This window comes from Sabethes cyaneus, chromosome 2 (genome assembly GCF_943734655.1).
Source record: "Sabethes cyaneus chromosome 2, idSabCyanKW18_F2, whole genome shotgun sequence".
Taxonomy (NCBI): Eukaryota; Metazoa; Arthropoda; class Insecta; order Diptera; family Culicidae; genus Sabethes; species Sabethes cyaneus.
Genome location: NC_071354.1, coordinates 77552555 through 77566968, shown reverse-complemented (window position 1 = coordinate 77566968; position 14414 = coordinate 77552555). Strand labels below are relative to the sequence as shown.

General features: G+C 37.9%; 1 protein-coding gene across 1 annotated transcript in view; it reads left to right on the top strand.

The window, feature by feature from the left end:
* Positions 1-2907, top strand: part of LOC128735096 (serum response factor homolog) — a 416200-nt gene extending 413293 nt beyond the window's left edge. The window contains exon 4 of the mRNA XM_053829584.1: positions 1864-2907. Coding sequence (XP_053685559.1) covers positions 1864-2126 — 263 coding nt within the window. The 3' untranslated portion in view covers positions 2127-2907. The remainder of the gene's footprint in view (positions 1-1863) is intronic.
* Positions 2908-14414: the final 11507 nt, after the last annotated feature.

Here is a 14414-nt window from a genome sequence, read left to right as displayed (position 1 = left end):
GGATGACTTAAAAATCTTTCGAACTATTACATCCTCTGTCGATTGCGATGCTTTGCAATGCGACATAACCAACCTACTGCATTGGTGCCTCGTAAACGGTATGAAAGTGAATCTATCGAAATGCAACATTCGATAATTGCTTTCTACCGCCTTCGTAACCCGCGTCAGTTCGCATACAAAATGCATGAAAACAACATAAATCTCTGCAGCTCTATCAAGGATCTTGGTGTTACGCTCAACAGCAAGATAAGGTTTGACGAGACCATTAGTATAATTACCTACCTCTAAAGCGTACGCCATCCTTGGTTTCATACGTCGGAACGCTGCTGTTCATTTTCGACCTACTAACGGGGACTGTGTATTGTAATTATCGCCTCAAACAGCTAAACCAAGTAAAGTAAACCACATGTTTGACATTAATATATCAGTAAGAGTAGGTTTAAAAACACAATAATTAATTCAAGCTTATACTATAGTCTGTACTGAACTGAAGACTGTAAACACTAAATAAATAATTGAATATTGCAAAACGGAATGGATTAGCTCTTCAAATCAGTCCCCTGAAAATAGTTACCGCTGATAATACTGTCCACGACAGCCTGAGATACGTTCCGTTGCCTATTCGATTTCAGGGAGTAACAAAGCTACTCCGAACGCTTGTCTCTCAGGTTTCGCAGAAATTATTTCTGGGGTACGACTTCTGGAAGCAGTTCGGTATCCAGCCTGTGATTCGTGGAGAAAATGGATTCGAGCGAATTAGTTACCACTGCCGACTCAACCGTACCAAACGTCTGCAGCATGCAAAATGGACCGATTGCCATATCGTCGATCGCAACACTGTCTGCATTGAAGCAATCGGGACCCGATGAGACATTGGACATTCTGGCGCTGGAGTTACCCGAACACTCTAAGACGACACCGGAAAGAGTCGGTGGAAGCGATTAAAATGTTTCCGTGTGCGACTGAAAATCGTTTAGGCAGAACGTCATAGTTGCAGCTTGAAATTATGCTAAGAGAGGAGGTAAAACCCAGTTGGCAGTCGTTGTACCGTCGTTCGCCTGCTATACAGGCCGAAATGGAGGTAAGCTTTTGCGTAGAGAATGGAATATACCTTCTTACCATTTCACCCCACTGTTCTCATCGCTCGCAACCATTCGATGCGAATGTTTTCTAACCGTTCAAACGTGCATTCTATAGCGAATGTGACTCGTAAACTTTAGCTAACTCGGGAAGAGCAATGACGATCTCCGATTTGCCGGGCATTATTAGCAGCACGCTTGAGTTCTACATAAAGTCCGGTTTTCAAGCCTCAGGGATTTCGGCCTTTAATCCAAACATTTTAACGGATCTTGATTACATGCCATCTTTGGTCATGTTACCAGAAAACACTCTTGCAGAAGCACCTTCTGGCTCATTTGACAATATCTTACGAGAAAAAGAAGAAGAAAGTCTTCTCTCTTGATATTTTGTAAGAAATCCTTGGAGGTGTTCTCTTATAAACGTGTGGTTGGTCACTCCAAAGAGACTAACTGCTTTGGATATGATGTCCTGAAAGTAAACCGGTCTGGGAAAGTACGCAACGAAACCATCACTTTGATCGATTCCATGGCCTTGTTGTGCTGTTTAAAATTGTCTTGTAAGAAAGGGTGATGAAAGTGATGTAAATTAGATTTTTCGCTTTTACGTTTTCTGATTTACTGTAGGTGTTATAGTCAAATGTCGGAATCAAAAATAAAATGAAGTGAGCCAATTCATTCACTTGAGAACAAATTTTGAAAATCCTAGGTACATTCAAATCCCGATCGACATCAGCCGATTAGACCAAGCATAATGACATAAATATTTCTTCCATTTCCTTTCCAGAGGGCGCCCAGCAGTACATAACGATCCCGCTGTCGTTGATGTCTCTGATGTCGTCGCCCGATTCGAAAAACGCCAACGGTGCCACCAATGCCAAAAATGCCAAACCAAACCCCACCACCACGCCTAACCGATCCCAGCCGTCATCATCATCAGCAGCAGCATCGTCATCATCCAATGTCATCGCAGCGACCAGACGAAAAGCTCCATCAGGATCGGGATCATCGTCGAAGGATATCACCATCAAAACGGAAGTCAATGATTGAAAGTGAAAGTTATTTCTTTTAATGACACAGCTTTTGTTATGTGTAATTTTGCTTTTATACTTAGATTGTTTTGTTAAAATTATGAACTTAATTTTGAAAGTTAAGAAAGGTTTTGCGCGAAACTGCCGGAGCAAACAATTTTCTACTGCATTCATTAATGATGATAATAACACTAATGGCTTAATCAATTCACTGCTAATCCATCTACAAACGTAAGTTTTATCAACAATCCCAAAATGAAGCCCGGGAATATAGTTTAAGCTAACACTTACGTTTAATATTGACTACACAGTTTATTTATCTAACAAATGCACGTTTTGCTGTAAGACGTAGGACCATACATTTTTTCCACATCAAATACAAATGAAATTGCAATTCAAAAACATAAATATAACAATCAAGAAGCGCCAAAAACGATACATTTACAGTTGGTAGGAAATTAACTTAGTGGTAAACCATGTTTGATGATATTAAAAATATACGAAACACGGATCAAGCAACCACAAACCCGTAGGACTCGAGTGAAGCTTTTGTAAAGTACGATTTTACCGCTGTTGCCAGTTTGAAGTTGACTCCCTTAGGTTAAGCCCGTTTTTTTATTACAACATATATGTAACACCCTCGATTGACTGCGGTTAAAGTTTGACACAGCGCAGCAGTCGAGTTTGTTAAGTTCTTTATTTTTAGCTAATTCTGCAATCTAAAAAAAACAAAACTTCATCTGTTTAGGTTTAAGTCATGGGTGACCAACTCCACGTAGCGGCATTAGTTTTCTTCTGTTACGATGGACTACTTTACTATACACTTTCTTGCCTTCCAGTTTTACTCCATTGAAGCAGCCAAATGAGCTGTAATTTACATTTAGCATAATTTACCTTGTATTCGTAATTTATTATAATAAAATTAAAAAAAAAGCGTTCGTAATAAAGTTTATTAAAAATAATCTTTTTCACCGTTTTGAAACATCGTATTGAAACTGAAAATATCACATGCGGGAAATTCTCACATATTCTAAAAGCAGGTAATTGCACAGTTATTGATTTTTTAATCTATGCTGTACTATTTTTATGATGCTATCATTATCATGTTGCCATTTTTGCCGATGCACGTCATATTCCATACAACAAGCGTTCGCTGGTCGGTCGGCACCTGCATGCATTCGCCGATAATATCTCTATCATCTAGATCTATTCTAGCACGTCACGTGAGTAACGATTGAATAAAATTACTGCAGGCAAAGTGTGCTGCTTTTTTCTCTTGATTACAGACAAACAAACAAACGACGATGGCATACAATTATATGGTCGGCTGCCAGGATTTGCTGCTTAAATTCTGTTATTGATTGGTCGAAAACCTTCTAATGAACCCTGCAAGCACTAGCGTGCCCAGATATAGACAAAAGATGGGGCACCCGACCTTTCAGAAGAATGTTTTAACCTAAAAAAAAAACAGAGTAATCGAAGGATGGCGAATCTATGATTACTTACTACAAAACTTCTGCGGACTTTCGGCTCCAATTAGATTTAGAACTAAAATTGAAATTGGTCTTGTAATCGGACTGCACATTAGACATTAAATAATTCTTCAATTTCTGCTAATTTGGGTTTGAAACTTTACTTCAGTATTATTAAATGAGAAATTGTATTTGAAATTGAACTTAAATTTAGCGTAATTTGGACAGCCAATTTTACTCGGAATTAGTCATAAAATATAGTTTAACATAGATTTTTTTTTTGAGTATATTTAGACTTGAAATTGGATTTGAAATTTGACTCGAAACTGGATTCGAATCTCGACTAGGCGGTGCTAGATAGAGTCAGTAGGATTGTTGCACTAGCCCCGTAGCTGTCCTAATAGCCGGCTGTGAAGTCTGTAGATTGAAAAGGTTCAAGTCTTAGAAAAGACGTTTAAGCCGAAGGCTTTGCTTTTCTTTTGGTTTTGCTTTTGCTTGAATTGGATTTAAGATTAGACTTAAATTTTATCTGAGATTGGAATTAGAATTAAAATCTGTGTTTAAATTTGACTTAAAGTTGAACCTTAAAGTGGAATTAAACTCGACTCTAAATTGGGCCCTTAATCAGACATTGAACTTGACATTGGACATTACATTAGACTTACATTTGGACTAATTTGAGCTTGAAGTTTTATTTCAAACCGGACATACACACGAAATTAAACATGAAATTTAATTTGAAATAAGAATTGACATTTTCGTCTTTATCTCTTACCTGTTTTATTTTTTTCTTTTCCAGTTCTGTTTCTACACTTTTTGTTCCATTCCGGAGAGATTTCTGATCTGTTTTCTTAGTGTATGTACTCACTTTCCTTCCGTTTTTACTCTTTTTCTCTTGTTTTCCTTTTCTCTGTCCCATGTTTCCAGTTTAATTTTTAATTTTCTTTTCGTTTTCTATCCTATTTTTTCTGATTTTCAGTTTGTTTTCCCTTATGTTTCTTACTGGCTTTTGCTATTTTCTTTCCCATATTCTGTCCTTTCTCTTCTCTTTTTACCCTTTTCTTTGTTTCCAGTTTTTGTCTTTTTCCAACTCTTTTTTATCTGCTTTCCTTCTCCTTTTTTCATCTTCGTCTATTCCGTTACTCTTTTTTTATGCTCCGTTTTTGCTATCAACAGAATTTTTCGGTTCTTTGCTCCCTGTTTTCCCTAACTTCTCCGATCCCGTTTCTCTACTTTTCTTTTCTGTTTTGCCATTTCCTTCAGTACGGTTTTTCTCCTATTTTTTGTTTTCTGTTTGAGCTTTTTGTCGTTTAACTCGTTTCCTTTATCGGTTTTCTTTTTCCTCTCGCTATTCTTTTTTCCCCTTTTGGTTTCTCTTGTTTTCTGTTCCGTATTCGTTTTCTTGCCTCGTTTCTCCCCTTTTCGCCTTCGTTTTGTTCTTTTCCACTTTTTTCCTCTTTTTATGTCCCATTTTTCCTCCCATTCTATAATTCGTTTTTCTGTTTTTCATACCAGTTTCTATTTTCTTTTCTGTCCGCTGTCTTCTCTTTCTCTGTCCTATTTCCTTCTTTTGTTGTCCTGTTTTTCGCCGTTTTTCTGAGTGCTGATACTCCTCGTTCTTCGTTTTTTTCTATCGTTTTTCCTCGTTTCCAAGACTTTTTTATGTCTTTTCCTGACTCATTTTTTGTCACTTTCTGTCTCGGTTTTTGTCTTTTTTCACTATTTAAATCCTAATCGTTGACCCCGTTTTTCATTGTCTGTTCCATTCTTCCTCGTATAGCGTCCTTTCTATCCTCCTTTTCAGTTTTTCTTTTCAGTTTTATCCTTGTTTCTTCCGTTTTTATTTTTTCTCTAATTCAATCTAATCTCTCCTTTTCTTTTCCACCTTTTCTATTGCTTTTTTGTCTTTTTTTTTTGTTATATTTTTCCTGTTATGTTCTTCTTTTCTGTCCAGTTTAGCCTCATTGTCTTTCTCGTTTTTTTGTTTACTTCTGTCATTTTCTATGTATGTATTCTTTTTATTTCAGTCAGTCTTTTCGTTTTTTGCCTCGAGGGAAATTTGTCTCTCCCGTTTTCTTCTTTTTTATGTACCGTTTTCCCTCCCATTTTGTCATGTTTTTTGACTGCCTCCTCTTAACAGTCCTTTTGTCTTTTTTTCTTGTCCCATTTTTCATCGGTTTCCTGAGTCTGTTCGATTCTTCGCATATTTTATTTCCGGTCCGCTGCCTTCTCTTTCAATAACCCTTTTAACTTCTTTTCTTGTCCCGTTTTTCGCCCTTTCCAGAGGTCCTGATTTTTCAATCCCTTTTCTATCACGTTTTTTTTTGTTGTAGTCTGTTTAGTTCTTCCTTTTATGTCCTGTTTTCCTCCTTTTTTATCGTGTTTTGATATTTTTCTCTTTATTTTTTCTTTTCCTGTCCCATTTTTCCTTTTTTTTTCTTTCCCGTTTCTCCATTTTCATTCTTCTGTATTTTCTATTGTTCTGTTTTCTGCTCTTTTCTATCACGTTAGTTAAGTTAGTTAGTTAGTTTTTTTGTCCAGTTGTTTCTCGTTTTCTGACCAGTTTAATAGCCTTTTCTTCCGCGTTTTCTTGTCTTTCATTTTTCTTGTTTTCTATTTCTTCTTTTAATTTCTTCTTTTTTTATTTTATTTTCCAGTTAATATTTGATTTTCTGTCCGCAGCCTCCTTTTTCTCTATCCCTTTTAAGGTCCCCGGTCCCGGTTTTCGCCCTTTTTTTGAGTCCAGATTTTCTTATATTCTGTTCGTTGTCTTTTTCTTCCGTTTTTCCGTGTTTTCAAGCCCAACTTTCGTCTTTTCCTGTCTTGTTTTTTGTCACTTTCTGTCCCGATTCTTTTTCGGTCCCGGTTTCGTCTTTTATATATTTATATTTATATATACTTTTTATATATTTTATCCCATTTTTCGCTTTGTTTGTTTTTCCTCTTATTTGTTCCGTTCTTCCTCTTATTATATCCTACAATCCTTCCTTTTTATCACGTTGTTTTTTTATTTTTTCTCTTTATTTTTTTCTTTTACTGTCCCATTTTTACTCTTTTTCTGTTCTTTATTTTCTTTGTGCCATATTTTTTCCTTTTTCCTCCTTTGTTTGTTCTGTTGTTTCTCCTTTTCTGTCCAGTTTATTCTCCCTTACTTTCTCGTTTTCTATCCTGTCATTTTCTCTCAGATATCTTTTCGTTTTTTGCCTCTCATTTTTTACTCGTTTTCCTGTCTTTTTCCTTGTTTTCTTTTTCTTTCAGACAGACTTTGTTTTTTTGCCTTTGTTTTCTGTTTTTGCCTCCCAGTTGGTCTCGAGGTATGATGCTGGCCTAATAAGCCAGTCGTCGTAGGTTCGAATCTCGGCTGGGAGAGGCTGTTGGAATCAATAGGATCGTAGGCCCTGCAATTGTCCTGTATTCTAACAGCTTGCTGCGAAATCTGTCGTATAAAAACAGAAGGTCAAATTTCGATAACGAAACGTAGCACCAAGGCTGTCTGTTTTTCTATTCTGATTGTTTCGTGTTCAATTTTTCCTATTTTAATGTTCCGTTTTCCCACTCATTCTGTCACGTTTTGTTTTATGCCAGTTTTCTTTATTTTCCGTCCACTCCTCTTTTTCTCTCCCTTTTCCAATCTCATTTTCGCCCTTTTTCTGACACCTATTTTTCCTCTGTTCCGTTCTATAATCTTTTTCTTCCTTTTTTTCTCGTTCTAGAACCCGCTTTCTTCTCGTTTTTTTTTTTCGCTTTCTATACGGTTTTTTTTCTTTTCCGTTTTGCGTTGTTATTAAGTCCCGTTCTTCGTCCTTTCTATCGCGTTCTGTTTTCTTTTCCTTTTTTCTGCGGATTTATTTTTTTTCTCAATTCTGCTTTCTTCTTTTTCTGTTCTGTTTCTCCGTTTACATACTCCCATATTTTCTCCTTTTCTTTTCCATCTTTTCTATCCCGTTTTTCTCGTTTTTTTTGTTTAGTTTAGCTTAGTTTTTCCTTTTCTGTCCAGTTTAGCTTCATTTCCTTTTCGTTTTCTCCTCTCCTTTTCCTTGTTTTTTTTTCTTTCAGTCGGTCTCTTCGTTTTTTGCCTTATTTTTCCTCTTTTTCTCTCCCGGGTTTCTTCTTTTCTTCTTCTCTCTTTTATGTCCCGTTTTTCTTCCCATTCTGTCACGTTTTAGGCTATCAGTCGGTTGCCTCATCTTCTCTGTTCCGTTTCTCTTCTTTTCCTGTTTCGCTTTTCGCCATTTTTGTTTTCCTCATTTTCCCCATCTTCGTGTCAATTTTTGTAACTTTCGGTCCCAGTTTTTTTGGTCCTGGTTTCCGTCTCTTTTCGCCTTTTAAATCCTTTTCTGTCCCGATTTCCATTGTCATCTGTTCCTTTCTCTCTCTTATTAGTACTGTTCCTCTTTTTTTTATCACGGTCTGTTTTTCTTTTTCATCTCGTCATTAGTTTCTTCCGTTTTCTTATTTTTTTCTCTCTGTTTTTTCTTTTTCTATCCCATTTTTTCTCTTTTCCTGTTATCGTTTATCCGTTTTCTTTCTCCCGTATTATCTCCTGTTCTTTTCCTTCTTTTCTATTCTGGTTTTTTCTCCTTTTTTGTCCCGTTTTGTCTCTTTTTTGTCCTTGTTTATCATCATTCTCTTTCTTGTTTTGTTCGGTATCTTTTTTATTTCTATTCTATTTCCATTTCGCATATTTTCCTCTTTTTCGATCCAGTTTGTTCTGTTTTTAACGTTTTCTTTTGTGCTCTTTTCCGTTTTTTTCTCCTTCTGTCTCATTTTGGTTTTGTTTGTTTTCTGAAAATGAGAGGGTCTACCTACAGATACGTCGGTAATCCATTTGTGAATATGTTAAGAAAATTTACTAGCATTTTCATAAGAAACGGTTTGCTCTGTTTCATGGTTTCTACGGTTGTTTGGTTCATGAGATACGAATTTTTGAAATAGGTAAATATTTAGAAAAACCGAATTTTTCTTCCAACAGAACAGAAAATGTCTTAAAAATTTTATCGATAAAAGATTAGAAACTGACAAACAAGATAAAATTATTTCTAAAAATTGCCCTGTGACAGTACAAAGTTTTCCGTCTTTTCTTTGGAGATTTCCCTTACCTAAAAAATAAGACATAGAAATGGCAATTAAATGGTATTAAATTGGACTTGAAGATAGACTTAAAATTAGACTTGAAATAAATGTTCAATTTGGACTTGAAATTGAGCGTAGGCTTGAAATTGAATTAATTTACGTATCGCAAAACTACTGGTTGAACTCCCAGGTTACAGAAATTATTTTGTTTGACTTTAAATTTTACAGAGAAGGTGTAGCAATTACCCAAGTGTGTCCCAGCCTAGGCACGCCAGTGACTGCCTACAAGCCCTTTCGATCGACCAATCTAAGGCACGTTAGCCACTGAATAATATATTTTCTACACACTCCCCAGCGCATAATTGATGGCGCCACATCAACGCTTCACTGCGACCAAAACAAGGCCAATCCGAAACCGTTAAAGTTCCGTTCAACCAATATTATTAGTACATATATAACCAATTCAATCACTATTCAAACACGAATAGTTCTACACTTTAACGATCTAGAAACTAAATGAGGGGTTAACCGCCTCGAGCCAAGGGAGAAAAAACCAAAACAAACGACCAAAAAATCCTGCCGAACTTCGTTCGGTCGGTCGCCACCAATCAGTTCGACCGATAATGAACTTTGACCGTGGCTAGTACTGCTGCCACGGGCAGCTCCTGTGCCTAGCATTTGATTGCTACCACCGGCCGGTAGCAGCATTACGCCCACGACAGCTCTTTTCCTTAGCGCAAATATATTTCACATCTCGCCACTTTAATCGGCAGGTTTAGCTCTCCATCAAATCAACCGCAGCCCTTTTCGGACAGGTGGTGCGCATGATTGAAGAGCAGCACGTTGGATTTCATTATTTTTTCATCGGATAACATTATGGTCTAATTGAACGCTTGCCCTACCGGACAAAGGAATTCGAAGCGGACAACCGGGTCTGGTCTGGGCTGTTGCCTGTGCTGCTCGGTAAACAACGAAAACAAAAACTATTTCAGTTGACCGTGGGATTTCGACCAGCAAGGACTTGCACCGGAGGAAACTTGCTTGCTAAACGGTACACAAATGTCCTTCGCCGGTGCAGAAGTGTTCAGTGGTGTAATCTTTATTGCTTGGACATTAACCGTTCGGGGAGCAGTGGACAATAATTTGGATGTACGACCGCCGTTAGATTATCTGGTATAAATATTCGGACACTTTCCAGCGCTGCAGCTATGGGATGCGGTCCGTCAAACTCGACGGCAGTTCCTGCAGAAGGTGATACTCTATCCGTTACCACGAAAACATATCGTAAGTGCTTGCTTACAGTCTTTACATTTTAGTCTTTCCGGTTTGCTGCAATTTGTCTAATTCGCATTTAAAACTAAGAATTTTGATTAAAAAAGACTATTTAGATCTATATGCCAGTATGTCATATGTGTCACAATTTCTAAAGTTTTTATTTACTAAATATGTATATGAAATACCTTTGGATTAAATTAAAAAGATTTACGAATATAAATTTGCTTTACTTTATGCAGCTATAAAAATCCACTTCAGTATGATTGTTTTATGTTTCCTTCCTAAATAAAAGTGCCTGCTACAATAACGATGTGATAATGATGGGGTGAACTGCACTGCAACGAGGAGTAGTAGAAAACGAATAAACCGAAAACAGAGGGGTTCTGCCATATCATTTACATATAGAACGAATTTTGGTGGTGGTGGAAAAGCAAATCTAGTCATTACGGTGGTATCTGATACTAATGACATCATAACTTCAGTTGGAAAATAGGTACTTATCAGTCTGAATTTTGCGTTCGACGGTGGTTATAATTGAGTCCATACTTGAAAAAATATCTACACGTAAATATGCAGTGTCGTGTTAATAGTTTGGTGATAATTGGTTAGTGAACGGCTGGATAATGCATAGCATCAGCTGTACAACATAGCTGCTGTAGGTATAAAATAAATCCCACAGTTATCCTTAGTACCCTTATTCCTACCTTCTCGTGCTATCAGCCGGAATGCGAGCAACCCTAGCGTAGATCGAGTAATCAACCCCGGTGGAAACAAAGGTCGTATACGGAAAGAGAACGAGGCACTCATGCGAACACTGAGTGTAGCAACGAGGAAGCCTTTTCAGCCTTGAGCATCTGTTCTCACATCCGGAGCGGCTCTTGATGGCTTGAAGATTCCTCTACCAAGTGAGCAGCTGTACTTCAGCTGTACCCCAGAAACCTGGGGTCTCGATACTAAAGTAAAATGGCAGTCTCAACACGAGGCTCGGTTTCGTAGTAAGGCAGCCTGCCTAAACCTAAACCGAACTATTAGGAACATTCAAGCAAATCTGGATCAGAATATTTGACAACAACCTAGGTAAGGACGACGAATGTATACTCGATAGTTGGAACTGTAGATCGCTGAATTTCGCAAGTGACGATCGGGTGCTGTTCGAACAACTAGAACCCCGCAAAGTCAGTATCATAGCTCTGCATAAAATCTGTCCGAACCAAAGCGGGGGCACTACCAACTAGGGTAAAGTGATGCAGAATGCACCGCTTAAGCAAAACATCATTTTGCAGATCAACGGCGTGTTTGTTCCACGTTTTTCAACTTCTAGAAGGCTTTGGGATCTTTTTTACACTTACTCCTGGTGAAATTTCTTAACAAAAACCAGTATTTTTTGTTATTTTTGGCGATTTTTGCCAAGAGTCAAAATCATTATATGGGGCAAAACGCCAAAACCCGTGACCAAAACGCACCAAGTTTGACCAGCTAGGCGTTAAACGCCATTTGTTACATACGCTTGTTTGCTGGAATATAATGGGTTCATATCTCAACATAATTGGCAATAAAATTTAATCATCTACTTTTCTCCAACTGATGTGTGATGAAATATTGTAAGTTAAACAATGTACAATTAGGTTTAAGGCAAATTCAAAGCCCTATACAATACATAATATTGCTACATTTTTAATAAATAATCCGAAACAAAAGATGTACTACAAATTTAAAATATTTTATAACTGTTCGATCCCGCTGTGATGCATTCTACCCCTGTTTTGTATTTTGAAGTTTTTTGCAATATATATGAAAAACTTCGCCTTCCGCAAATATCGCCGTAGTCGAAATAATATTAACCAACGTAGCTTTGTTGATGCTAGTAGGAGGTATCAACAATATAACAAAGTTTGCTATCATAGATACGTGGCACGGGCGGAAGACAACTTAAGGAAAACGGTTGCATCCTCTCCGGTGGACATAGTCAATGTCTTCGCCACTCATTTGATTTGAAGTGTGTTTGATCCAGCGGCACCTCCCTCCCAACTGAAAACAGCAATAGCGTCGACGCTTGTACCGAAGGACTATGTAGATTGAGAAATTTTTACTATTCACTATAAAGAAGACACAGTCGTGGCATCCATGAAGAATCTTAAATCATCATTTACAGCAGGCCCAGATTGATCTCGAAAAACTGTTGTTCTGAGCTGTCGAATCCGCGTTCCGGGATTTTCAACAAATTGTTGTGTAGCGAAATTTTGCCTACTCTTTGGAGACAATCTTTCATGTTCCGTGTATTCTAAATAGGCGAAAAGCGAAACATAGCAAACTATCAATAAATTACGTCACTATCTGGTGCCGCCGATTTGTTAGAACTGATTGTCTATGACTACCTGTTCTTTAAGTGTATGCGTTCGTTCAATCAGCACGATTTCAACGCCAATCGCCCGGATAAAACAAATCTACTAGAGTTTACCTTTAAATGCCTTAACGTCATGGAAAACCACCAAATGATTGATATTATCAATACGAATTTAAAAGCAGCATTTGATACAATCGATCGCGATTTCTTCTTAGCTCGGAACCGTCATGTTCCTAACCCAATGGTTGCGATCTTATCTGTCTGATCGAGCACTTCGAGTTAAGCTCGAAAATGTTGAATCCCGGCCGTTCACGAACATATCTGAGATATCGCAAGACAATAATCTTGGTCCCTAGATATTTTGAAATACGTAAGTAATACGAATAATAAGAAGAATTGCTTCCCTTTGCATGCCGCTAGCCTTTTTGACCACCTGAAATCTTTACTCGTTATTAAACACACTGAAGATTGCCATTAGCTCCAGAAAATCCTATATGTTTTCATTCAAAGGTGCAAGTGGGACCGTATCATCATGAGCGTCGGGAAATACTGCGCTATATCATTGACGTGTAACAAAAATCCAGTGCTTCACGACTATTATATCGAAGAAAGTTGTTTGGCAAGAGTTCATGAAGTAAAAATCCTAGGCGTTACATTGGAAATTAACTTTTGATATGTATCGATCGATCATCGTACAGAAACTACACTGCCAGCTGGGATTTGTAACGAGTTCAGTGATGCATTGTGCCTTCGATCGTTGTACTGTACTTTGGTAAGACCTCTCCTAGAAACTGCTTACATTATCTGGGGCCCATATCAAGAGTACAGGAATGACTGTAAATCTATATTTACAAATACAAAAGCGGTTCGTTCGGTTTGCTTTACAACGGCTATCTTGGAGAGATACCACTGATTTGCCCTCGTATCCAGATCGGTGTCAACTCATTAATTTAAGCACACTGCTTATACGTCGTAAAATTGTCCAGGACACATTTGAAGACAAAATTCTAAAAGGCAAAATTCACGTTTTCAGTTCAACATGCCCGAATGACCGTTGCGTCAACGTAGTTTAATCAACTTACCATTCCATAGTAGCCAATGCGGCACTAACGAACCAATCACCAAGCTCCAACGAACAATTTGCGAGATCGTAGAACTTACATGAAACTACTGGATCCTTCAAATACAAGCTAAAGACAAAATTTTTTAACTGGCATAGTGGTGTTTTATGTAGTGTGCAAGACGTTTTAATTTAATTGTATATAACTAGTATATTATTTGTAATTTTTCATGTCATTTTATACTGTTTTTATGCCTCTTGATAATATTAAGATGGCTTTTTCCCGCCCGAGGATCATTGGGATCAATTAGATTGAATGATAGAATTAAATGAACGTAAACATTACGAAGCTATATAACCCGCAATTTGCCGAGAATTACGAGCAAATACTGGATGAGGCATTGCCGTCTTTCGAGGATTTAGGTGCTTCCTGGGCTGCTGGGATGAATACATTCAGTCATCGGAGAGAACACTAGGTCAAATGGCCCGAAGCACACAATATGATTGGCCTGACAACAAGCGATGCAAAGAAAAAAAATGGCTTGGAAAAATTATCTGAGCATTGCCACTAGGGAGAGCTTTACCAAATACCGACGGACAAGGAACCAGTTAACCACGTTTCTGAAGAGTAAAAACGCCAGAAGAAGGACGATTATAGTGTAGAGTTAGAACGGCTATTCCAAGCTAATGACACGCGTAAATTTTACGAGAAAGTGAATCATGCTCATAAGGACTACACACAGAAACCTGTGTAGCGACGAGGCAGGAAATCTGATCACAAACGAGCGCGAAGTAGTCGACAAGTGGAAGCAGTTCTTCGATGAATACCTCAACGGCGGAGTTGCAGAAGGAGCTGGACCGGAACTTAACCTAGGAGTGCCCATAGAAGACAGTTATGGCCTGGTCCCTGATCTACATGAAGTCAAACGTGAAATCGGGTTGCTGAAGACCAACAAAGCCGTCGGAAAAAACCGCTTAGTATCAGAGCTTTATGAACATGGCCGAGAAACGCTGAAAACGGCTACATTGGTTTATTTCGAAGATTGGGGAAAAGGAGAAGGAGCTACTCGTAGAACGGATAAG